Raw genomic sequence first — 27,303 nt, forward strand, 5'->3', positions numbered from 1 at the left:
TATGGTGATATACAGCTATTAAACCACTACTATATCTATGGTGATATACAGTTATTAAAACACTACTATATCTATGGTGATATACAGTTATTAAACCACTACTATATCTATGGTGATATACAGTTATTAAACCACTACTATATCTATGGTGATATACAGTTATTAAACCACTACTATATATATGGTTATATACAGTTATTAAACCACTACTATATCTATGGTGATATACAGTTATTAAACCACTACTATATCTATGGTGATAAACAGTTATTAAACCACTACTATATCTATGGTTATATACAGTTATTAAACCACTACTATATCTATGGTTATATACAGTTATTAAGCCACTACTATATCTATGGTGATATACAGTTATTAAACCACTACTATATCTATGGTGATATACAGTTATTAAAACACTACTATATCTATGGTGATATACAGTTATTAAAACACTACTATATCTATGGTGATATACAGTTATTAAAACACTACTATATCTATGGTGATATACAGTTATTAAAACACTACTATATCTATGGTGATATACAGTTATTAAACCACTACTATATCTATGGTGATATACCGTTATTAAACCACTACTATATATATGGTTATATACAGTTATTAAAACACTACTATATCTATGGTGATATACAGTTATTAAACTACTACTATATCTATGGTTATATACAGTTATTAAACCACTACTATATCTATGGTTATATACAGTTATTAAACTACTACTATATCTATGGTTATATACAGTTATTAAGCCACTACTATATTTATGGTGATATACAGTTATTAAACCACTACTATATCTATGGTGATATACAGTTATTAAACCACTACTATATCTATGGTGATATACAGTTATTAAACCACTACTATATCTATGGTGATATACAGTTATTAAACCACTACTATATATATGGTTATATACAGTTATTAAGCCACTACTATATCTATGGTGATATACAGTTATTAAACCACTACTATATCTATGGTGATATACAGTTATTAAACCACTACTATATCTATGGTGATATACAGTTATTAAACCACTACTATATATATGGTTATATACAGTTATTAAACCACTACTATATCTATGGTGATATACAGTTATTAAACCACTACTATATCTATGGTGATATACAGTTATTAAACCACTACTATATCTATGGTGATATACAGTTATTAAACTACTACTATATCTATGGTGATATACAGTTATTAAACCACTACTATATCTATGGTGATATACAGTTATTAAACCACTACTATATATATGGTTATATACAGTTATTAAACTACTACTATATATATGGTTATATACAGTTATTAAGCCACTGCTAATGTAGGTCTGGATTGAAATCATTGCATGCTTCATCCATGGCCTGAAGGAGGTTGGTACGCTCATGGGGATGGCAATTGTACATCTTCCACCTGTATTGTAATCATGTATTCTATTTTACTGTACTTATGTATTGTTGTGGTCCTGTACGTGGCTCAGTTCATAAGAGCATGGCACTAGAGTTGTGGGTTCGATTCCCACTGGGGTCACATACCAAAATGTGTAGACTGTTGTCACTTTATATCAAAGTGTCTGCTACGTAAATGGCATATATTACAGTATTACAGTACTGTATTGGCCAATGCAATTTTAGTAAAGGGATGCATTTCTTTCTTGTTTTGGACTTTCTGGATTATTTGCGTATTGTATTAATATTGTATTATTGCACTGTAGAAGCTAGAAACACAAGCATTTCACTGCACCTGCTGTAACATCTGTTCATGTGGGTGCGTGACCAAAATGAAGTTGCTGGGGTCTTTTAGATCGGGGGTCACACTGCTTTACTAAAGTCACAAACTCATTATGCTGTGGTCTTTTAGATCGGGGGTCACACTGCTTTACTAATGTCACAAACTCATTATGCTGTGGTCTTTTAGATCGGGGGTCACACTGCTTTACTAAAGTCACAAACTCATTATGCTGTGGTCTTTTAGATCGGGGGTCACACTGCTTTACTAAAATCACAAACTCATTATGCTGTGGTCTTTTAGATCGGGGGTCACACTGCTTTACTAAAATCACAAACTCATTATGCTGTGGTCTTTTAGATCGGGGGTCACACTGCTTTACTAAAATCACAAACTCATTATGCTGTGGTCTTTTAGATCGGGGGTCACACTGCTTTACTAAAATCACAAACTCATTATGCTGTGTTTTGGTGATTAAACCAATGTACTCATATCTCACAGTAAACGTATACCCTGAGTGTACAAAACATTATGAACACCTGGTTTGGAGTTTTGTGCTAATTCCCCACATACTCGGGAAAATGGTACCAAAACGATTATAAAGAAAACTAACACACACTCGTCCCTTTGTGACGGTCCCTGAGGGTGTGTTTGTGTGTGTGTGTGTGTGCGTGTGCGTGTGTTTGTGTGTGTGTGCATATGTTGAGTCATTGTTGGCTTTCTGAAATATGTCATCCAGCAGCCATTTCAGCATTACAGGAGTACCAGCCTGCTACCTTCACTACCAGGAGTACCAGCCTGCTACCTTCACTACCAGGAGTACCAGCCTGCTACCTTCACTACCAGGAGTACCAGCCTGCTACCTTCACTACCAGGAGTACCAGCCTGCTACCTTCACTACCAGGAGTACCAGCCTGCTACCTTCACTACCAGGAGTACCAGCCTGCTACCTTCACTACCAGGAGTACCAGCCTGCTACCTTCACTACCAGGAGTACCAGCCTGCTACCTTCACTACCAGGAGTACCAGCCTGCTACCTTCACTACCAGGAGTACCAGCCTGCTACCTTCACTACCAGGAGTACCAGCCTGATACCTTCACTACCAGGAGTACCAGCCTGCTACCTTCACTACCAGGAATACCAGCCTGCTACCTTCACTACCAGGAGTACCAGCCTTCTACCTTCACTACCAGGAGTACCAGCCTGATACCTTCACTACCAGGAGTACCAGCCTTCTACCTTCACTACCGGGAATACCAGCCTTCTACTTTCACTACCAGGAGTACCAGCCTTCTACCTTCACTACCAGGAATACCATCCTGCTACCTTCCCTACCAGGAATACCATCCTGCTACCTTCCCTACCAGGAATACCATCCTGCTACCTTCACTACCAGGAATACCATCCTGCTACCTTCACTACCAGGAATACCATCCTGCTACCTTCACTACCAGGAGCTGGGTCTCAACTAGTAACTTACTAGCCCCTCCCCCCATTGAAAACACACACATCACCCAATTGAAATACTTCCTCTGATTATTAACTATCCTACCCCATCCGCACACACAGACAGGCAGATACACACCTCCCAAGCAGGAGCCAGCTAACAGGGGCCGACCAGAAGTGAACTGTACATTTCCCCTCCTGGAGGATGAATAAAGTAGTATCTTATCTTATAACTGATAACTAATTAACCCCTCCTCCTACTGAAACACAAACACACATATCACCCCATGGAAAGATTTCCTCTATTCTATAAATATTAACAAGGCTTCCCCCGATTACACACACACACACACACACACACACACACACACACACACACACACACACACACACACACACACACACACACACACACACACACACACACACACACACACACACACACACACACACACACACACACAATCACCTCATGGAAAGATTTGCTCTGACACACACATTCTATAAACATTAGATCCACCCCACACTCTTAGAATCTCTCTCCATTCCAATGGGCTTGCTCACAGACAACCTCTCGGTCTTTCCTTTATCCACTAGGGGTGTGTGGGACATGTCATGTTTTTTTGTGTTTGAATTCCTAGTGATTTTACAGTAGAGAGTTCCCAGAGTTCCATTTAATAGGTTCTAGGAAAATGTATGACTTTCCAAGATGAACTGTAAACAACTAGAGGGGCTGGATCGAGGAGAGGAGGAGCGGTAGTCTAGGAGAGAGAGAAGGGGGGCAGGATTTCCATCATCCTCCCTAGTCTTATTTCGGGAATCCCCAACCAGCCTCCAACCGATGATTGTACACCAACCTTGTGTATCAATACAAGCTGAATGGAGGGGACAACATGATGGCAGGAAACATAACATAAACATAATAACATAGAACGATTGTATCAATGATTTTCATTTATTTTGTCCTTCCAGTTACTGAATCTGTGTAATACCAGATTTATATATAAATACTCACTAAATAGAAGAGTGACAACAATGTGGAGAATAGATATTGAATATACAGTGTATATACATAGATGGATATGATGGCTAATGTGATTTAAAGGTATCTTCTAAGTGTGACATCCCTCCCTGCTGGGATCTCCTGTTTGGCAGTCTGCGTGTTGCTGGAGGCCAGTGGGCAGAGTTGGGAAGATCGTCAGCTGATGTGGCACACCTGGGCAGGCTTGGCCTGTAGGCTATAAAGGGTTGTCACATCAGCCAACTCTCGGTCTTCCCTGACTGGCAGGCTGGCTTCCACCACCTTTAGTTTGTTTTCACCATACAACACCATCTCCACTCATCCACACACTGCATACACTACTGATCCTACAGACGTCCACAGTATGTTTCTTATTATTTAGTTGAATAAATGTATTCCTTTTTACATTTAAGTCATGTGTGGTCTCCCTTTGTTGTTACGAACTACGAGTCAGGTCGTAACGCAAGTTACTAAATCTGTTTTGAACTGTCTGTCACACCCTTGGGAGTCCCGGCATCTTGCTCAACTACCCAAATACCTCAGTTACATCAGCCAATAGGACTCCTATAAGGAGTAGCCTGTTCACTCTAGTCATACTTCACATACAGCAAATCATTTATGATCCACAAGACTTATGTTTTGCAATATTTATTATGCCATACATTTGTTTTGCAAATCTGCCCACGTTGCTGACTTAGAGAAACTAGGGTACATACAGGATGTGGTGGAAATGATGAACATTTGAATACAGATAGCATGCTGCCATTGGCTCAGGATAGACTTGACAGTATGTAAAGTAGTGTCTAGTTGATTTAGATGTTTTAAATGTTCCATTCAATCACTACATTTTCCAAAACAAAAGTCTGTCTAGGTGAAGTTGAACTTTCTGCTGTGAGAAAGAGCCTTCGATTCATGGAGGAGCTGCTATTATTTCTATTCAAATGGATTACTGTGCAAGAGAATGGTTATTGGATTCTCAGACCGGTTTTGATATGGAATAGAATGTGACAGCTTACATCATAACTGTAATCTTGTGTAAATGGCACTTTGTTCCTGGGAGTAACATTGAAATTGTATTGTGTAACCGTTTTGAAATACTTTTCAATGGCCAAGAACATACCATTGAAGCTTAGATTGACTCAGCTGCTGAAGGCTTCTAGTGAGTTTCGTAATATTGAACTTCTTGAAACTATCTTGCAAATTCTCTGCAAAGCATTTGGCAATGATTTCACTACTGAATAGGCAATTTTCTTATGTAATACTTACAATAGGCTTCATGTAGTGATTCAACAAAAAAGATACATTCCTACATGAACAGTAAAATAGCTTATTGTTGTTATTGTATAACACGTACAAAAATTAAATGTGATTTTACCTCCACAAAACTTTACCCAGGTGGTAAATTCTATATCTTGAATTCATCCTGTTTAACTTTATTAAATGTTTAATATCTTGTTTTTAATTCTTCTTCATCATGAACACAACAGAAAAACACAAGCTTTTCTTTTGCACATGATTTGTGTACATGTGCCAGCCACAAGACTATGGGCACAAAACCGTGACTCGTCAGTGAAGAACACTTTTTGCCAGTCCTGACTGGTCCAGCAACGGTGGGTTTGTGCCCATAGTGTTTGTGCCCGTTATTGCCGGTGATGTCTGATGAGGACCTGCCTTACAACAGGCCTACAAGCCCTCAGTCCAGCCTCTCTCAGCCTATTGCGGACAGTCTGAGCACTGATGGAGGGATTGTGCGTTCCTGGTGTAACTCAGGCAGTTGTTGTTGCCATCCTGTACCTGTCTCGCATGTGTGATGTTCGGATGTACCGATCCTGTGCAGGTGTTGTTACACGTGGTCTGCCACTGTGAGGACGATCAGCTGTCCGTCCTGTCTCCCTGTAGTGCTGTCTTAGGCATCTCACAGTATGGACATTGCAATGTATTGCCTTGGCCACATCTGCAGTCCTCATGCCTCCCTGCAGCATGCCTAAGGCACATTCACGCAGATGAGCAGGGACTCTGGGCATCTTTCTTTTGGTGTTTTTCAGAGTCAGTAGAAAGGCCTCTTTAGTGTCCTACGTTTTCATAACTGTGACCTTAATTGCCTACCGTCTGTAAGCTGTTAGTGTCTTAACGACCGTTCCACAGGTGCATGTTCATGAATTGTTTATGGTTCATTGAACAAGCATGAGAAACAGTGTTTAAACCCTTTACAATGAAGATCTGTGAAGTTATTTGGATTTTTACGAATGATCTTTGAAAAACAGGGTCCTGAAAAAGGGACGTTTCTTTTTTTGTTGAGTTGAGTTGATTTCACTTTTATCTACTTCACTTGCTTTGGCAATGTTAATATATATTTCCCATGACAATAAAGCCCTTAAATTGAAATTGAAGGTGGGGCCAGGCTAGGCAAGACAGGGAAGCCAGATAATGATAACAGTAACATTGTGGTTGGGTGACTCTCTTTCTCTTACTCTCTGTCAGTGACTGCTGTAGCTCCACCCCTGCGGTGCTGATGTCGAATTTCAAGTATCACACCACTCTGCTGATCCCGCCCACTTGTAGGACCACATAGAAATAGTCAGAAGTGACTCAAAAAATCTAATATTTCTCCCTGGCACTAGTCCTAGACACAGGCGCACAGTAAGTCTTCTCTATATACCCAAACAACAGTCATTCGTTTATCCCAGTTTGTTTTAGCTGTGACTACAACATCCACAAAGATATAGAAGCATCTCTCAGTTGAGTTGAAATAGTGCTGTTCAGTAGGCTAGCTGTCAAACATTTTGCGTGCCGGGTGGTCGATATTAGACCAAGAAGAAACACTTCGAATTGCGTGGAAGCCCAAAGGAGAAAAGATGCTACCGACTCGTGTGGGAATCACCGGGCTGACGGCATGTTGCCTGGTGTTGCTTTCCCAATGTTTTGCTCCTACAGGTAAGGATGTGAAGTCAATTGTATTATGCAAGATGCTTATGATGCGTATTTTTGGGGCTGACTCCGGCTGAGTGCAGAGCGTGTTTTGCCCTTGGGGGTTCTCTAGTCTAAACGATCTGACATGAAATATTACATCTTTAAATTACTTATAACATGACATAGTTGTCAATTGCCTATATTTCAGTCAGCTTTTTATTTTATGTCTGACATGGAATTGCAAATGCAACCGTGCTGCTCACATAGAATAAATGGCTAAATTTACATTTTCTGAATTAATTTCTATTTTGGTGATTTAATACCAGTCGAATGTTAAATTAAACCAATGTTTATACCCTCGTGTCCTAGGCTGAACTTGTAATAGTGGGTTTAGTGCGCAGGAAAGGGGCATGTTCTTGACATTGAGAGTCAAGCGCTAGCTAACAGCTTTTCAAGACATCTTCCCTTTCAAAGCCGATTAAAGATTAACTTAAGCTATAATTTTCGTTGACAATATGTTTATCTATAAAAGTTAAAATGTATCTATTTCGTCCGTATGAACGGAAGCTACGCTCGGGAAGTCGATTGGCTGTTCTTCAAATAGTATGTAGCCGCGAGCCAATCCGAATGAGAAATAGGCTCGTCACATCCGGTAGACCTACATGTCAAGGCTGTCTGGTTTTACCTGTGGGCTTGATGTGTTGGAGGAAAAAGACGGTTGTCAACGAGAAAGGGCGCGGCAAAAGGGCGTCTAGCCCAGCATCTATACCGTGTGGCAAGAGGTTATTTATCCCAGCTTCTGTGCCATGTATGGAGGAAATAGAACAACTTCGATTTTTACAGGAATGGTTTTATATTACACCTTTGGATGGCCTATTTTGCAAAATTCTGATTGTTGCAGACCTTCCAGATCACTCATTTTATGCATTTATAGGTTAGATGTAGCTTATGTCAAAATACATTCTCAATTGGCATTTAAAATCATAGCTTTTGTCATCAACAATGAAATGTAATAGGCGTATTAATAGATGCATGTTATTAGGATATGTTTATCACCTCAAGCAAAGTCTGCTTCCTTTAGATGTCTTGATATGATAAAAACCCACCAACTTCCTTCACCTTTACTTCTGTGGCAACCCACAGTAGGAACTAAACACACTATCATACAACTCACATGTCCATTAACTTATTTGCTAACATTATTACAATGTATTACATTGTATTGCAATGCATTAACAGCAGTCGAGGCAAATTCCTTATTGGTTTCAGTAGGTAGGCTAAGGGTGAACTTACCGGCCTCTAGGTTAATAGTGTGTATTAGTCTAGTTGTGGCTCCATTCTGCCACCCCGTTCTACTGTAATCCCTCAATCTTTAAGGTTGCATCCCAAATGGCAACATATTTCCTTTAAAGTGCACTACCTTTGACCAGAGCCCTATGGGACTATGCCATTTGCGATGCAGACTAGCTCCTGCTTCCAGGGATTTGAAGATTAGAACTTCCATCCAATGTTTATAGTTCAAGGTATACATTAATGTAGCGATTAAATCTGCTGCTGACATGTGCAGAGTGTGTATGTCCATGAGTGTATGTGTGTGTGTGTATGTGTGGGGCCCCAACAGTAGGTCAGCTGTTACTGTATGTGTGGGGCCCCAACAGTAGGTCTGCTGTTACTGTATGTGTGGGGCCCAGCAGTACTGTAGGTCTGCTGTTACTGTATGTGTGGGGCCCCAGCAGTACTGTAGGTCTGCTGTTACTGTATGTGTGGGGCCTTAGCAGTACTGTAGGTCTGCTGTTACTGTATGTGTGGGGCCCCAGCAGTACTGTAGGTCTGCTGTTACTGTATGTGTGGGGCCCCAACAGTAGGTCTGCTGTTACTGTATGTGTGGGGCCCCAGCAGTACTGTAGGTCTGCTGTTACTGTATGTGTGGGGCCCCAGCAGTACTGTAGGTCTGCTGTTACTGTATGTGTGGGGCCCCAGCAGTACTGTAGGTGTGCTGTTACTGTATATGTGGGGTCCCAACAGTAGGTCTGCTGTTACTGTATATGTGGGATCCCAACAGTACTGTAGGTCTGCTGTTACTGTATATGTGGGATCCCAACAGTAGGTCTGCTGTTACTGTATATGTGGGATCCCAACAGTAGGTCTGCTGTTACTGTATATGTGGGATCCCAACAGTACTGTAGGTCTGCTGTTACTGTATATGTGGGATCCCAACAGTAGGTCTGCTGTTACTGTATATGTGGGATCCCAACAGTAGGTCTGCTGTTACTGTATATGTGGGATCCCAACAGTACTGTAGGTCTGCTGTTACTGTATATGTGGGATCCCAACAGTAGGTCTGCTGTTACTGTATATGTGGGATCCCAACAGTAGGTCTGCTGTTACTGTATATGTGGGATCCCAACAGTAGGTCTGCTGTTACTGTATGTGTGGAGCCCCAAGGGGCTGTATTAGTTGACACCATGGAGAATAATGGGAAAATCCCTGTAGAGTTGCATCAGTGGTTCTAGAATAGAATAGATTCTAGAATAATCCCCATATGAATCATGCAGCCCCAAGAGCATCTGATAGGCATAGCATGATGTACATTCTCCTAACACACCAGATCTCTCAATCAGTCACCAGTGGCATGCAAAACACCCTTAATAACCTCACAATGAAGGTCCAAGTGGAATTGGATGAACTAGTATAAACCAAGTGCAGTTAGATTAACTAGTATAAACCGAATGCAGTTGGATGAATGAGTTTTAACCAAAAATGCAGTTAGCTGAACTAGTTCAGACTGAGTTCTGTTGGTTTAGCGTCTTGACAGACGACCATCAGTGCACGTGTCACCTAGTTCTAAATTAATCTGTGGCTATGGAAAGACCAAGCCCTGACCTTTGGCAAGATTTGTGTATACATACAAACACTTTTCTCGCCGTGTGTGTGTGGGTGTGTGTGTGTTTGTGTGTGCCACTGCCCACGTGCCAAAACAAGCAGAAATGCATAGGCAAACTAACTTAAAGAAACAAGCCTGTCACACACAATGACAAGGGCGTTGATGAGGACTCCAATATTAGCCCCGCCTTTGACCTATATGGACCGTCCTCCTGTTGTCATCTAGTGTAGCCTTTCATACACATCAACTAAAGCTGCAGAGACTGTTGGTTTTCCTGCTAAACAATATAGTCTTTTCAGCTGTAGTTTTACATTGACATTTTAGTCATTTAGCAGACGCTCTTGTCCAGAGTGACTCACAGTTGGATTCATTCATCTTAAGATAGCTAGGTGGGACAACCACCCATCTCAGTCGTAGTAAGTACGTTTTTCCTCAATAAAAGGAGCTATCAGCAAAGTCAGAGCTAGTAAGGGGGAGGAGTCGCGTGCTAGTGTTGTTGGATTACTTAAGATACTGTTTGAAGAGGTAGGGTTTCAGATGTTCTCTGAAGATGGGCAGGACTCTGCTGTCCTAGCTTCAGGGGGAAGATGGTTCCACCATTGGGGTGCCAGGATAGAGAAGAGCTTTGACAGGGCTGAGCGGGAGCTGCCCTCCCGTAGGGGTGGGAGGGCCAAGAGACCAGAGGCGGCAGAACGGAGTACTCGGGTTGGGGTGTAGGGTTTGCGCATAGCCTGAAGGTAGGGAGGGGCAGTTCCTCTTGCAGCTACGTAGGAAAGTACCATGGTCTTGTAGTGGATGTGATCTTCGACTGGAAGCCAGTGTGGAGTGTGCGGAGGAGCGGGGTGACATGGGAGAACTTGAGAAGGTTGAACACCAGGCGGGCTGCAGCTTTCCAGTTCAAATATATAAAAGGTTACATGGATGACATTTGGGGCTATTGGAAAGTCTATTGCAGACTAGGGTCTGGTTTTTAGTGAGCATGTTCTTCTCTTCCATCCGTAGCAAAAACACCAACGTTGAATGACCTTACATGGTCAAGTTGTCATCAAGCAGGCAGGCAGTGTTTATTAATAGAACCTGATGAAGATTGGGAGGTGGGGACTCTCTCTATAAAATGTTTCTCTCTCTCTCTCTCTTTTTGTCTCCCTCTCTCCCGCTCTCTCTTTCTGTCCCTCTCTAACTTTCTCTCTCTTTTTCTCTCTCCTTCAATGTCTCTTTCTATCTCTCTCGCTCTGTCTCTCCTCGCTCATCAGCACGGCTAAATCAAAGTGATTTCCGTTGTATGTTGGCAGTCATATGAAGGTCTATTCAGGTCATGATGTAACTTGGTCATGATACTAACCTTTGAAGACAGTAGGCGTACATTACAAGAAGTGAGCACTGTCTGTCTGCAAATAGAGCTTCCTCTATTTAACTGTGAGCCGGCAGCAGTGGATAGGCCTTTACAGTAAATTGGCCGCATCCAACAAGCACCTAACTACATTAAGGCCCTGTCCGGATGGCAGCTGTGGTCAGCTGTGTGTCTCTGCTAAAGGTGCACGGGTCAGCTGTGTGTCTCTGCTAAAGGTGCACGGGTCAGCTGTGTGTCTCTGCTAAAGGTGCACGGGTCAGCTGTGTGTCTCTGCTAAAGGTGCACGGGTCAGCTGTTTATTCACCAACACCCGCCCGCAATTGCTAATAAGCCATCCACAACCGCCAGATCAAGTGTAAATCTGAGGCCCACACCCAACCCACAAATATAGAACATGCGCTACAGGCTACAGTCAAAGACGGCAGAATATTTTTTGACATCAGTTTGACCAGTTGTAAGAAAAAGAAAGCTGTGAAAACGACCCAACGTGTTTCTGATCAGATTTCAGTTGGGCTTCGATGCACATTTTATGTGGCTCAAATGAAATCTAAGTGTATTTGTCACGTGCGCCGAATACAACAGGTGTAGTAGACCTTACAGTGAAATGCTTACTTACAGGCTCTAACCAATAGTGCAAAAAAGGTATTAGGTGAACTATAGGTAAGTAGAGAAGTAAAAACAACAGTAAAAAGACAGTGAAAACAGTAGCGAGGCTACATACAGACACCGGTTAGTCAGGCTGATTGAGGTAGTATGTAGATATGGTTAAAGTGACTGCATATATGATGAACAGAGAGTAGCAGTAGCATAAAAACGGGTTGGTGGATGGTGGGTGGCGGGACACAATGCAGATAGCCCGGTTAGCCAATGTGCGGGAGCACTGGTTGGTCGGGCCAATTGAGGTAGTATGTACATATGTACATGAATGTATAGTTAAAGTGACTGTGCATATATGGTAAACAGAGAGTAGCAGCAGCGTAAAAGAGGGGTGGGAGGCGGGCACACAATGCAAATAGTCCTGTCCTGTTCCTGTTCAGGAGTCAAAGGTTGAAATACTATCAGATTGTATGATGAAGACAGCACCTCTACAGACGGTATCTAACTGAGCAATGCATTCTCTCAAGATGCAGAAAGAAATCCTATTTCTCCACTCCTGTTTCCAAGTCCAAATTCAGCCTACATCTGCTTTATAATTTACCTGCAAGAAAGGCTTAGTTCTGCAGGAGTTATTATTAAGGCTCTGTGAGAGGTTATAGACCTACAGTCAGTGTCCAGATCTCAGTTTACATTTAACCCTTCTGAACAGTAGGCTACAGTTCCCTTGACATAGGCCTATTTTAAGTCCCGTCTTGTGACTGTCAAATTTGTATAGTGTCTCACAATCACATAGCAGCACTGCTATCCTCCTCTTTCACTACTTCACCAAATCTTTCCCAAACATTTATTTTCAGGCCCTCCCTTCTCCTTATTTTCAACTCTCCTTTTGCAGCTTTTGTCTTATTGAATGAAATTTCAACCATGTCCTTAACTTTTTCTGCCTGTTTCCCGAAAGCATTTGGCGATTGGCTGTGTAGGCTATTTGGAGGGCAGCTAGGCCGTAAAGCTTAGTCTTCTGCACTAATGCCAGATAGCCTACAATAATAAAATAAGAAGCCCAATGTAGCCTGTTGATAGAAATTGCACTAGAATTATACATTGATGGATGTTTTGAAGGTATTGTTTCTCTTTATTTAACCTGCCTGCCACACACATCCGCCAATATTTAATGACCATGAACCCGTCCGCCCCGCGGATATAACTGCTGGGACTGCAGGTTATAAGTCAACCTCCTCATCACTAGTCTCTGCCTCGCTCTGTCTATTTGTCTCTGCCCCGCTCTGTCTATTTGTCTCTGCCTCGCTCTGTCTATTTGTCTCTGCCTCGCTCTGTCTATTTGTCTCTGCCTCGCTCTGTCTATTTGTCTCTGCCTCGCTCTGTCTATTTGTCCCTGCCTCGCTCTGTCTATTTGTCTCTGCCTCGCTCTGTCTATTTGTCTCTGCCTCGCTCTGTCTATTTGTCTCTGCCTCGCTCTGTCTATTTGTCTCTGCCTCGCTCTGTCTATTTGTCTCTGCCTCGCTCTGTCTATTTGTCTCTGCCTCGCTCTGTCTATTTGTCTCTGCCTCGCTCTGTCTGTCTGCCTCGCTCTGTCTATTTGTCTCTGCCTCTCCTCCCCCGTGGGTCAAATTGTGTGGGGATGGCGTCAGGCATAGGAAGGAGAATGCGAATCAGGTGACTTGCCGGTAATTCCATTTGCAAGACAGACATGCAGGCGGGCAGGCAGGCGGGCGGGCAGAGAGACACCTAAGAATGTGCTGATTGGTGAATAAGGAAGGTTGCTTAATGGCTTTTTGGTTCTTAGAATCTGAGATCATTGTGCAATAGTTTACAGGCTGCATGCAGAGCTAGTTTGAATGTGATTTGTTGTAACTAATGGAAAGTACCCTGCTGGTAGAACTGTGTAGATTTGTTAAAGTAACGTTCCACTCGAAATACAACAGGATTTTCCCACTCACTTTGAAGTCGATTCCCCAAGACAATTATTTTCTGGAGTAATTGTGAAGAAAACCAATGCAATACAATACAACTATTATCCCTCAAGGAAACGCGACAGAGAAATCACCCCATATTTGTTATCTTGATTTAGTTTAGTCACAACCTCAAAGACAAATAAAATGCCCATATGGTGACTCACTGTACATACAGTAAGCGTACAGACAGTAGGTGGACTGCATTAAGTGGCCCATAAGGAAGTTAAGTAGACAGGAACCAAACTTCTATTTTATGATTGTTTAATAATAATTAACTGTAACCTGAACAGTGTACCACAAACAAACTTCCTCCGTCTTCTGTGCTTGGTTACTACGCCAAGTGCATGGCTTAGTTATCGATCAATGATATGCACGACACGCACACAAATACACTCTGACGTCACGACACACCCACACTGGGAGAGAGGGGTATGTATTGCTATGGCGTGGCCCAACCTTTCCAGCCAGATGGTTTTGGGTTCAAACGTAAGCTAAACTTGCCCTCTGTCGTTGATAACGTCTCACATCCAAAGCAAGTCAATGGAAAGAGGTTTCCATTCACACTGGCTGGGCTTTTTTAAAAGATAAATGACTTACAACATCCTGGGAAAATAACTCTCACCCACTGCATTTCAATTAGAGACTGAATACAGTACAAGTCCTCTATTACCCAATGTTTATCTAATTGTATAGGCTACAAAGAGAGAGTGCAGTACAGTATGCTTGGGAATGGAGATTTGTGACCCAGAGAGAGAATGGTAGACATAGTTGTGACGTACAGTCTAACATACTGTACACACAGATGCCTGTTGAGAGAGTACAGTGGGCTATGCTGCTGGAGGTTGAGCGTCTTGTGACCTAGAGAGAGAATGGTAGAGAGAACACAGTATGCAGCTTGAGAGGCTTGTACATTTGTAGATGATGGGACAGAAGATTAGCAGGAGAGAAAATGAAAACACAGACAGAGAAATAGGGGAAAGATGAGAGGAGAGAGACAGACAGAGAGAGAGAAAGGGGGAGGGAAGACAGAGAGGATCATGGAAAGAGAGAGAGGCAGAGTGCGTGTCGGGGCCAAGTAACGTCTCCGTTTTCACTTGAGAGACTGTATAAGTCTCAGGGCGAGCTAACAGTTGGCCGGCCTCGTAAATGTATCACCACTCTCTCCAAGAACAGCTGGAATAGGATGGGGGGGAAACTATTCCTGGAACTTCCACATCTGTGTGTGTGTGTGTGTGTGTGTGTGTGTGTGTGTGTGTGTGTGTGTGTGTGTGTGTGTGTGTGTGTGTGTGTGTGTGTGTGTGTGTGTGTGTGTGTGTGTGTGTGTGTGTGTGTGTGTGTGTGTGTGTGTGTGTGTGTGTGTGTGTGTTGGGTTCACTGGAAACACAGACACAGTCCTGGCGGTTACAGTGCCTGGGTATCATAATGGTTCAGCAGGTTTCAACAGTCGTTTTGTCCCATGAAAAGCCCTGATTGATCAAGTCAGTTCAACATTTCTCAATACAAGATCGTCTTATGATATTATAGTCCCACATCTTAACAGGAAGGTGTGAGCATTGGTGACGTCACATGCCAATAGATGGAGCAAGCACCCTCTATCTTCTGAGTCTACTTCACTAACTCTCTGTGTAGCAACCGACTTTACGACTTGAGTCATGCCTGTGTAGCCGCGGTTACTATTACAAGTGTCAACATCCGACAGCTTGAGTTCAGAGAATTCCTGGTGTTGTGACCGGTTGTGCCCCACCTCCCCCTGTTGCTCTCACTAGTGCTCTTGTTATGAGTATTTTGAGGAATGTCCCTCGAGGGCCAATCAGCAGCTGGTGGTGTGATTATGACTCCTCCCCCCTTCCATTGTCTTAAAGAGACAGCCTTGGGCTCTGACTCATACTCTGTTGCCTCAGGCACAGTGGAGGGAGAAACTGACTTAGTGACCGAGACCTTGCAGAATATTGAAGGCTCCATGCTAGCTCTACCTGATAGCTCTCACTTCCTTGTTGAAGACATCTTCACTTTGATTTGTCAGATGAGTTCAACGAGGTCTCTCCCATGGGAAACTCCTTCACTTCCTGTTTAGAAATGCTCTTTTTACGTCATATCCTGTTCCTTTATCTTTGGACTCTCACTACTATAGCTCTTATCACACATAATTGCTGGTCCCAGAGGGACACTACAAAACATTGTAGAGGATGTGTTCTTCTCACCAACAACAAGATATAATCCCAATCTTAATGGCCGCCAGATGACTGCCCTCTGTTGTCAGCGAGCGTTGTTGAACATGAACTAACCGAGGGAAGTTACTTAGTTAAATGTTAGTTACCATCCGTCACTACTACAGACCTTTTCTATCCTCTGCGTGAGCCTAATGTTATGTGGTACTAGTGTCACATGACAGAAAATATGTATAATGAATTATTGCCCTATATTGTAAAAACTCTCTGAGTCAGTATCAAATACACTCTGTTAAAATGTCTACCTTGTATATTATATTTGTACTACCTTGTGTCCTGTTTGCCAATCATTTACAGTTATCCTGGGTTTTTCCTCCCCTAGATGCTGCGTATACATGTGGGACAAGTCAGTTCAGGTGTGGCAACGGGAAATGTATCACCAGCCGGTGGGTGTGTGACGGAGGTGATGACTGTGGTGACGCAACTGACGAGCTGCCAGCCGCCTGTGGTGAGTAACTGACTCTTCCTCCTCTTTTACTCTTCTTCTCTCTCCTCTTTCTTTTCATACTCTCCTTCCTCTGTTCTCCTCCTCCTCTCGTCGTCCTCCTCCTCCTCTTCAGATAAGATATAGCTGCTAAGATGTGTCACACAGACTCTAATGTCTCTATCTGTCTCTCTGTGTCTCCAGAGGCTAAGACCTGCCTGCCCACTGAGTTCAGCTGTGGAGGCCCACTGAACAAGTGTATCTCCGGAACGTGGCACTGTGATGGCAAAGATGACTGTGACAATGGAGCTGATGAGAAGAGCTGTGGTAAGATAACAGTACGGATGTAGGATCTTAATTTGATCACTCTGTTGCAGGAGAACTTTCCTGCAATGCAGGACATCTAACATTTGTAGTGTATTTGAAGTTTAAGAAGGCTTATGAAGTACTTCACTTTGACATTTGACTCGATTTTTCCTTACGAAAAATGTATCAACCTCTACAGAAATGTCCATTAATTATAATCCACGTAATAATTCACATTTCCGGTTGCTGCAGGATTATTTTCCTTCTGAAGCAAACTGTCTCAAATTAAAATCCTACATATTTGCATTCACTAGTCTAGTCCAATAGTGTAGCCAACTCTTCTATCGTCGTCATGCCTGATAGACTGTAGTCATCACCATACTGAGGACAAACTGTTCTGTTCATCTCTGATTACCTCTTTAGTTAGTGCATGATGATGTGTTAAGACTTCAGTTTGTAATCACTAACTGGTACTATCACCACATGACTATGGTCCTTGTGTCTACTCTTTGCCCATTGAACCCTTAGACAAAAACCTCTCGTTCTTTTAGTGACAATAATATTATTTATAGATATAATAACATCCTAAAGACACGAGTACAAATACTGTATCACCCAGTCCCAAACCTTCCATATTCCTAACCCTTCATCCCTCCATCACCCTTCCTCCCTCCATCTCCCTTCCTCCCTCCAGCCGCAAAGAACTGCACGGACGACGAGTTCCGCTGTGCCAACGGTCAGTGCATCGCCGTCTCCTTCGTGTGCGACAAGGACAACGACTGTTCCGATGGTTCTGACGAGATTTCCTGTCCCGCCGTCACCTGCGGTACCAACGCCTTCCAGTGTAACAACACTGTGTGTGTACCGCGTCTCTGGGCCTGCGACGGCGACGCCGATTGTGCCGACGGTTCAGACGAGTGGCCCCAGAACTGTGGCGGGAGGGACACCAAACCGACAACAAAGCCCTGTGGGCCACATGAATTCCACTGTGGGAGTGGGGAGTGTATCCATAGGAGTTGGAGCTGCGATGGAGGCAAGGACTGTGAGGATAATTCAGATGAAACCAACTGCAGTGAGTGGAAGGTTTTTTGACAATATTCTACTCTGCTTCTGTCCTTTCTCTCTGAAACATTTTTTTTCTCCCAAAGACAGAAATATGCTTATTTAGTTAAGTGTTTACAAAAACAAATGTTCACCTTCCAAGATATACTGTATGAACAGATACTAAACTAAGGGACTCTTAAGAGAAAATCCCCATCGCTCTTTTTCTGTCCATCTGTCTTGTTGTATTGTTTATCTAACCTCTCTCTCTCTCGGTAGGTCGGCCCACTTGCCAGCCAGATGAGTTTCAGTGTAACGATGGCTCCTGTGTCCATGGTAGCCGTCAGTGTGACCACCAGTTTGACTGCAAGGATCTGAGCGATGAGATGGACTGCAAGAGCGGTGAGGCTCAGCCCTAATGGACACACACACACACACACACACACACACACACACACACACACACACACACACACACACACACACACACACACACACACACACACACACACACACACACTCCCTATAGCTGTACTATATGTCTAATAATATTCTCCTCTTTCTTATTCTCCCCCCAGTGGATGTGTGTGAGGGTCCGAATAACTTCAGGTGTAAGAGTGGGGAGTGCGTCACCGTGGACAAGGTGTGCAACGGGCAGAAAGACTGCCGAGACATGTCCGACGAACCTATCAGGGAGTGTGGTGAGTTGGAACCGTGGACATATGCTGCGTCCCAAATGGCACCCTAGTCCCTGTTTGGGCCACTACTTTTGACCCTGGGCCCATAGGGAACTCCCTTCACACCCACATACCATTCAGTGGAAAACAGAGGAGAGAGACCACATCCCAGCTAGGAAAATATGATGGAGACAGCTAGCCAAGTGGTTCAGGCCAGTCTGGTCTGGCCAAACTAGTTAGTGGTTGTAAAGAGTGAGGTGACTGGTTTAGTCTTGCCTAAGGAAAAAGGCTGTCATCATGGACATTGAGGATGATGGTTGTTTCTTATCGATTTCTAGATAGATATACTTCTTCTAACTGATTTCCGGTCTGATTCTGCAGGCAACAACGAGTGTTTGACCAATAACGGCGGTTGCTCTCACACCTGTACCGACCTGAAGATTGGCTTCAATTGCTCCTGTCCTGCTGGGTACAGTCTGGGGAAGGACAACAAGAAATGTGAAGGTGTGCGGAAATAAACATTTATACGACACTTTTCTAAGACTCTGAACTCAGCACAGAAGATTGTAATGACTGAGCTCTAAGTCACTATAGTGACAAGTGCCAGATAAGATCGCAGGACATTGGATTTGGATCAAATCATACTATGAATTGCCACAACTGACCCCTGACCCTATGTTCTGACCTCTAACCCTGTTTTCCTCCTGCTGTAGACATTGATGAGTGTGCTGACCCAGACACCTGTACCCAGATCTGTGTGAACATCCTGGGAAGTTACAAGTGTGATTGTGAGGAGGGCTACGAACTGGACCCCAAGACCAAGACCTGCAAGGCTGCCACAGGTACGTGTGAGATGGAGGGACACACTAGCTAAGCTACATTCCAACAGCCACCCCAGCATACCACTTAGAATGGATGCTTGATAGATTGCTTGCTAGTGTGGATATATGAACAGAGCCTTGGGAGGAATTCTGGTGTAGTCTGAACAAATCAAAGCAAAGAAGAGGTTTAGGTAGTTTCTCTGAGGCCTCATTATTAAACGACAACTTTCTAAATGTGATGTAAATATAGTTAAGTAAAGTGGCAGACTTGAGGTCGAAATCTAAAACTTTCTAAATATAATGGTATGTCTTCCAGGTACTGTCCCCTACCTGTTGTTCACCAACCGCCACGAGGTGCGGAAGATGACTGTGGACCGTAGAGAGTACGTCCCTCTCATCCCCAGACTGAAGAACGTGGTGGCCCTGGACATGGACATGCCTGGACACAAGATCTTCTGGTCTGACCTGTACCACAGGAAGATCTACAGGTGAGGACCTACTGGGGGAAGGGGAGTGTGTGTGTGTTTGTGTATATATATATATATATATATATCTGCAAACAGACAATATACAGTATTTGTTCGTTAACAAACATCTATTTTGTCCCGCCCCTTCCCCAGCGCCGACATGAACTTGGCAGGGGACTCCTCCCACCACAACGTGGTGATTGACAGCCAGATGGAGGCGCCGGAGTGTCTGGCCGTCGACTGGATTCACGGTAACATCTATTGGACGGACAGCGTGCTCCAGACCATCTCCGTGGCAACCACGGACGGAACACGGCGAAAGACACTGATCAGCGAAGGACTGGGGAAACCAAGAAGCATCGTGGTGGACCCAGCCAATAAGTAAGAAACTTTGGTTTTGATTGATTTTATTAACCTTGTTTGGGTCATAGGCTATTGATCTGAATTCATTAGTATCATGCTCAATAGGGCGTTGACTGCCATGAAAACCAAATAGATAAATCTTCGACAGGATGCTTTTGTTGTCGAACATATTGGAATAATTGAATGAGTGAGGATCTCTTTCGCAACAAGAAACACGGCAGAAGCTCAACGTGTCAGTGTGTGTGTGATTTTCTCTAAAGACCTCCAGACGTTGTGCTGAAGTGTGTTCGAGGTAGGAGTTTTGACTGACGGTACTGTCTGTTTCCAGCTTCATGTACTGGACTGACTGGGGCAACGAGGCCAAGATCGAGAAGAGTGGGCTGAACGGTGCCGACCGCGTCGCCTTGGTAACGGACAACATCATGTGGCCCAACGGCATCACGCTTGGTAAGAAGAGTCCACTGATTGGACACTGCAATATAGTGATGTGTGATTGGACACATTGGTGTTTGCTGTCTCACATGATTCTTATACTCGTATACAGAACAGTTGAGATTTTGTGTTGTGTTATTGTTGGAAGTTCTATCATACTGTCGGTGTACATTATTTAAATACATTCAAATAATCTGCCTCGTTATCATGCGTGGAGGCATTGTTTATAAGTTAATGATTATACAGTTGGATTTCTCTAACGCTCTGTGCCTCTCGAACAGACATGGTTAACCAGCGTCTGTACTGGGTGGACTCTAAGATGCACACCCTCTCCAGCATCGGCGTAAACGGGGAAGGACGACACACACTCATCTACAACGAGGACAAGCTGGCTCACCCCCTCTCTGTCGCCGTCTTCGAGGTAAATGGTGATAGAATGTTAAGGTCTCCCTAACTGGAGTTCTATCTGGAGTATAGTTATGGACAGGTCCTAGAGGAACTGTAGGACGGGAAAGGGAGACTTAACTGAACCAGTAGAGTCCAGTCCATGAGGGCAATGGTTACAATCCAACCTCAGAACCTCCTCTAGGTCCCTGGGTCGAGCACCATGGTCTTCCCCCTCTACCCTGGCTGTGGCACCAGAACCACCTCTAGGTCCCTGGGTCGAGCACCATGGTCTCCCCCCTCCAGCCCACACCAACCTGGCTGTGGTAGCTTTAATTAAAGGGGATTTTCAGGTTCAGAGTCTTATACACCAGCCTGGTTAATGAGTTCAGCCATGCAGCTAGCCAGCTTTAGCTGTATTACAGAAATCCATCCATGTAGCTGCTGAATGGAGACCAAACTGATCTTACAGTATCCAGGCCATAGGAGGTTAATAAGCCCCATATCTGAAACTGTTGGTTTCCCCCATTTAAATTAGGACAGATACATGAAGTCTTTGTTTGTGTATGGATTTGTAAGTACGCTATGTACTGACTATGATATGCACTGACTATGTACAGTTGGTTAACTTTGTAAGTACTGTATGTACTAACTATGGACAGTTGGTTAACTTTGTAAGTACTGTATGTACTGACTATGGACTGTTGGTTAACTTTGTAAGTACTGTATGGACTGTTGGTTAACTTTGTAAGTACTGTATGTATGTATTGACTATGGACAGTTGGTTAACTTTGTAAGTACTGTATGTACTAACTATGTACAGTTGTTTAACTTTGTAAGTACTGTATGTACTGACTATGGACAGTTGGTTAACTTTGTAAGTACTGTATGTACTGACTATGGACTGTTGGTTAACTTTGGGTAACCTAGTTTTTCTTCCTGTCTCTCTTTTTTCTGGTTTCTCTCATTTGTTTCACAGGAGAAAGTATTCTGGACCGACATGGGCGACAGAGCGGTCATGAGCGCCAACCGCCTGACAGGAAATGACATCACTGTACTGGCGGAAGACCTGATGCAGCCAGAGGACATCATTGTATACCACAACCTCAGGCAGCCCATCGGTATGGCAATGCACACTTTTTAAAAACATAACAAATCTCATATGAATAACTGTAATTAACTTTAAAAGCTGAATCAGGTGGTCTAACACTCACTCTATCTCTCTCTTATAGGAAAGAACTGGTGCACAGAGAAAACCTTTGTGAATGGAGGTTGTGAGTTCCTATGTCTGCCTGCTCCCCAGATCAACCAACACTCCCCCAAATACACCTGTGCCTGTCCTGATCACATGACCCTCGGCCTGGACATGAGGAAGTGTGTGGCAGGTATGTGTTTTCCTCTGTCGAACCCTATGGAACTTTAGAGAAGAAGGGTGCAACTCTTGCACTGTAGACCCCTTTCCTGCAGTTAAATGATCAGATCGCCCACCTCATGGGTGGAATGTTATATATGTTATATTTTCATTATTAATCATCATTAAAATCCGTTTAAGACCAAATATTTTGTAGTTAAAAGCTAGTTCAAAAGCCAATGGATGTCAAAGTGTTAGTGTTTATCCTCATACTCACTGTTCATGGTCATTGAACCTTTTCTCAAACTAACTGACACGTTCTTGTGTGTCTAAGCTTTAACCTTCGGTGACCTTTACCCCCGTCTCTTATCTCAACAGCTCCAACAACTACCGCTCCCCCCACCACTCCCAAAACTGCAGTCCCCATCCCTACCAGGGCCCCAACCAAACAGCCAGCTGGTCCCACTTCAACTACCGCTCCCCCCACCACTCCCAAAACTGCAGCCCCCATCCCTACCAGGGCCCCAACCAAACAGCCAGCTGGTCCCACTTCAACTACAACTACCTCCTCTGCCCGCCGGGCCCAGCCTCAGGACCCTGAAAGGTCCTCGACCACTCACAGTCCACAGGAACCTGCGGTCACAGGTCAAAGTGGCTATGTTGCCATGCCCAAAGTAGCTGAGGCATCACACCATACTGTGCTCTACATTGTCTTACCTATCAGTGAGTATTTTACCTTGTAGTATCAGCATAATGTCTAGTGCACTGATAAATACAGTAGTACTGTAGTAACCTACTCTCTGTTTATGTGTTGACTTACGTGTTGATATACACTGAGTGTACAAAACATTAGGAACACCTGCTCTTTCCATGACAGACTGACCAGGTGAAAGCTATGATCCATTATTTATGTTACGTGTTAAATCCACTTCAATCAGTGTAGATGAAGGGGAGGAGACAAGCCTTGAGACATTTGAGATATGGATTGTGTACGTGTGCCATTCAGAGGGTGAATGGGCAAGACAAAAGTTTAAGTGCCTTTGAACGGGGTATGGTAGTAGGTGCCAGGTGCACCGGTTTGAGTGTGTCAAAACTGCAACGTGGCTGGGTTTTTGACTCTCAACAGTTTCCTGTGTGTATCAAAAATGGTCCACCAACCAAAGGACATCCAGCCAACTTGACACAACTGTGGGAAGCATTAGAGTCAACATGGGCCAGCCTCCCTGTGGAACGCTTTCGACACCTTGTAGGGTCAATGCCCTGACGAATTGAGGCTGTTCTGAGGGCAAAAGGGGGTGTTACTCAATATTAGGAAGGTGTTTCTAATGTTTTGTACACTCAGTAAAACACTTATCATTGTAAAAGTTAAACTGGCTTTACCTACCATACTTTATCAACAACAACAATTACAACAACAAGAACTGACCTTTGACCCCCTATCTCCTCTCTCCAGTGATGATGTGCCTGGTGCTGTTTGGTGCAGTGTTGCTATGGAGACACTGGAGGCTGAAGAACACCAACACCATCCACTTTGACAACCCCGTGTACCAGAAGACCACAGAGGACGAGTTGCACATCTGTAGAAACCACAGCCAGGACGGATACACCTACCCACAGGTACTGTCACTGTCACCTAGCAACCCACCAAGCAACCCAGTCACTGTCATATTACTTATGTAGACTACACGTGTCACCAGGGTTAGAGTTCATTCCATTTAAATTATCATACTGTGTTAAGATCAATTCCATTTCGATTAAGTAAAATAATGGGATGATTTGCCCATCGTTTTCCTATGTGGAGTTGCAATCCACTTAATTTCCTGAACTGAGTTTAAATGGAATTGACCCCAATCCTGCAGGTGTTCTGCAGTGGCTAACAGATAGCATGTGACCGTTGATTATGGATATAGCCTATGAAATACTGCATGTAGCGGTTTTCAGTGTTGTGTGACTTTGTGTTTATCGTTATTTTCTGTCTCCCTTCACAGAGACAGATGGTGAGCCTGGAAGAAGACCTGGCATGACTAGTAGAAGAAGAAGTGGATATGAAGAATTGTATTTAAAGAGAGAGAGATTTTTGTTTGGAAAAGTGACAAACAAAAAACGATGAAGGTCATTTTAACCCTAATGCTACTGAAACGTCCTTTCCAATCCTATGATGATGACCTCATCTCGATGACCTAAGTTCCTGGCTTCCTGTTCCGAAGATTCCGACCTCAACACTGTGCTGCCATCCAAGACGAAGAAGAAGGGAAAAAAGAAACTCAAAAGAAGAACAACTTGGTTGCCGTGGAAACCACCCCCAAAAAAAGGAATGGAAGAAGAAGAAACATACAAACGGAATCAGACAAAAAATGACTTGGTAGCGTTGTGGTCTCGAACACAACCCTGAGGAGAAAAAAACATCTGGAAGCCATTTTGCCAAACATCGGAAGGACTTGAAAATGAAAGACACAGTAAATGCACAGTTGGACTGTAGTCGTCCGTTCTTTCATAATGTAAGAGCTCTTACCTAGGTGACCTGGTCCCAAATGTATATATTTTCGGCTAACTCCTCGTCAGAGAGAAGAATAATTGTCTAAGCACATAATGTACAGATTTGGTACCAGGCTAGGTCCTGGACCTTGGCTCTTTGACACATGGAAGTTCAAAATGACAACCATCTAACACAGCTTCAACTTTGTTTGTTTTTGTTACATATCACTTAGCAGCTCTTTTGTAAATGAGTGTACATTTGGCTCCTTACTGTAAAATAGGCAAACTTTTGTTCTAATGTTGCATAAGATTGTGCATAGCACTGTACAGAAGACGTCCTACACTTCCAACCCATTTGATTCTTGAGTTCAGTTTGATCCCACTTCCCTTGTCAGCCTGACAAAAGCACTAGAAAACACAATTAGCACAATATGAAGAATGTGTTGAAGATTGTGAGTTTAAAACAGGCTGCAGTCAAGAAGCGGTCTTGTCAAAAACGGTACCTAGTTTGTATGTTTATGGTGTACTTAACAATGGACATTGAGACCTCTGGATGGCCTTACCATCTGACATTGACACATGCACGTGCCTAGTCACTTAGCACCAAACATCATCACATCTTAAAGTGGAGACTTTCCCAGGGGGGACATTGAACTATGGTGTGACACTACGCTGAGCTGAAACGTGTGAGTTGTCGGCCCTAATCAGAGCTGAAACGTGTGAGTTGTCGGCACTACTCTGAGCTGAAACGTGTGAGTTGTCGGCCCTGCTCAGAGCTGAAACGTGTGAGTTGTCGGCACTACTCAAAGCTGAAACATGTGAGCTGTCATTGGTCTCTTTACATATTTGTGCCTTTGCCATCATCAATGCAAGCATTTCTATACTCCCTCCAGCAATGTGTGTAATGTCTAGTGACGTACATGTTCTTACGGTATGTGGTATACAGTGTTTAGAAGAACCCAAATGCCTTATGACCTCCTTTCACTATAGTCAACTATAGCTGCCATGATGGTTCTCTTGCCTTTGCACGTGCAGCAGACATCCTGTCTCTTGGTAAATATGATCTTATAGCCCCTGTCAACTTTTGCCTTACACAAGTTTGTGAGTTGAGTTGTTGCTTTCTATCTGGTTATGGCTTTACACGCCTTGTGCATTTTCGATATATTCCAATTTGTGCATCAGCAAGTTACATCCAAATCAATAAATCGATGAGCATTGTTTGTTTTGTGGACAATTTTAAAGATAGCTGAATGCCTGTAGCTGAAGGCTATGAATTCTACTTGAAGGCCAGCAGCTGAAGGCTACTTGAAGGCCAGCAGCTGAAGGCTAGTTGAAGGCCAGCAGCTGAAGGCTAGTTGAAGGCCAGCAGCTGAATGCTAGTTGAAGGCCAGCAGCTGAAGGCTACTTGAAGACCAGCAGCTGAAGGCTAGTTGAAGGCCAGCAGCTGAAGGCTAGTTGAAGGCCAGCAGCTGAATGCTAGTTGAAGGCCAGCAGCTGAATGCTAGTTGAAGGCCAGCAGCTGAATGCTAGTTGAAGGCCAGCAGCTGAAGGCTACTTGAAGACCAGCAGCTGAAGGCTAGTTGAAGGCCAGCAGCTGAAGGCTAGTTGAAGGCCAGCAGCTGAATGCTAGTTGAAGGCCAGCAGCTGAATGCTAGTTGAAGGCCAGCAGCTGAATGCTAGTTGAAGGCCAGCAGCTGAATGCTAGTTGAAGGCCAGCAGCTGAATGCTAGTTGAAGGCCAGCAGCTGAATGCTAGTTGAAGGCCAGCAGCTGAATGCTAGTTGAAGGCCAGCAGCTGAATGCTAGTTGAAGGCCAGCAGCTGAATGCTAGTTGACGGCCAGTAGTTGAAGGCTAACTGAAGGCCACTGGTTTTTGTCTGTATGCTGCTCACTGTTCTAAAGAGTTAAGCCATGAAGAAAACACCCTCCGTTTGATTTTTTTATTGAGGTGGAAAGCTGACATGGTGAATGATGGTGAATGACATCCTGGTATGACATGACAATACTAATTATTATTTTTGAGAATATGTATATAGTTTCTATGTTTCTGTAAATACTACATCCTCAGTTCGCTGTGGTATCACCCTGTTCATTTTGTACATTTTAAAACGTGAAAAATGTTGTACATATTACAGATTTGTTTTATTTATTTATATATATGCATATATAAATATCTTGATTGGATGTTTTCTTTTCCCAAGCTCTTGTGTCTACTGTGAATGGTTACACAGTTGTTAATATTGTCCCATCATAACCAACCAACCAATGTTCATTATCTTGATTCATTATCCATTGAATCATTATCTTGGTTGTGTGAATGGTTACACAGTTGTTAATATTGTCCCATCATCATAACCAACCAACCAATGTTCATTATCTTGATTC

The 27,303-nt window shown here is 43.4% G+C and overlaps 1 protein-coding gene across 1 annotated transcript; it reads left to right on the plus strand.

Moving 5' to 3' along the window:
* Window positions 1-6,804: 6,804 nt before the first annotated feature.
* On the plus strand, window positions 6,805-25,631 carry LOC129842662 (low-density lipoprotein receptor-like). The gene is made up of 17 exons (XM_055911288.1): window positions 6,805-7,172; window positions 16,501-16,626; window positions 16,807-16,929; window positions 17,603-17,980; window positions 18,229-18,351; window positions 18,528-18,650; window positions 19,008-19,130; window positions 19,340-19,468; window positions 19,764-19,935; window positions 20,068-20,295; window positions 20,606-20,724; window positions 20,991-21,130; window positions 22,073-22,214; window positions 22,326-22,478; window positions 22,823-23,167; window positions 23,898-24,061; window positions 24,433-25,631. The coding sequence occupies exons 1-17, from the start codon at window positions 7,094-7,096 to the stop codon at window positions 24,466-24,468; spliced, it is 2,703 nt and encodes a 900-aa protein (XP_055767263.1). The 5' UTR covers window positions 6,805-7,093; the 3' UTR covers window positions 24,469-25,631.
* Window positions 25,632-27,303: the final 1,672 nt, after the last annotated feature.

The sequence above is a fragment of the Salvelinus fontinalis genome, unplaced genomic scaffold (assembly GCF_029448725.1).
Source record: "Salvelinus fontinalis isolate EN_2023a unplaced genomic scaffold, ASM2944872v1 scaffold_0059, whole genome shotgun sequence".
NCBI lineage: Eukaryota > Metazoa > Chordata > Actinopteri > Salmoniformes > Salmonidae > Salvelinus > Salvelinus fontinalis.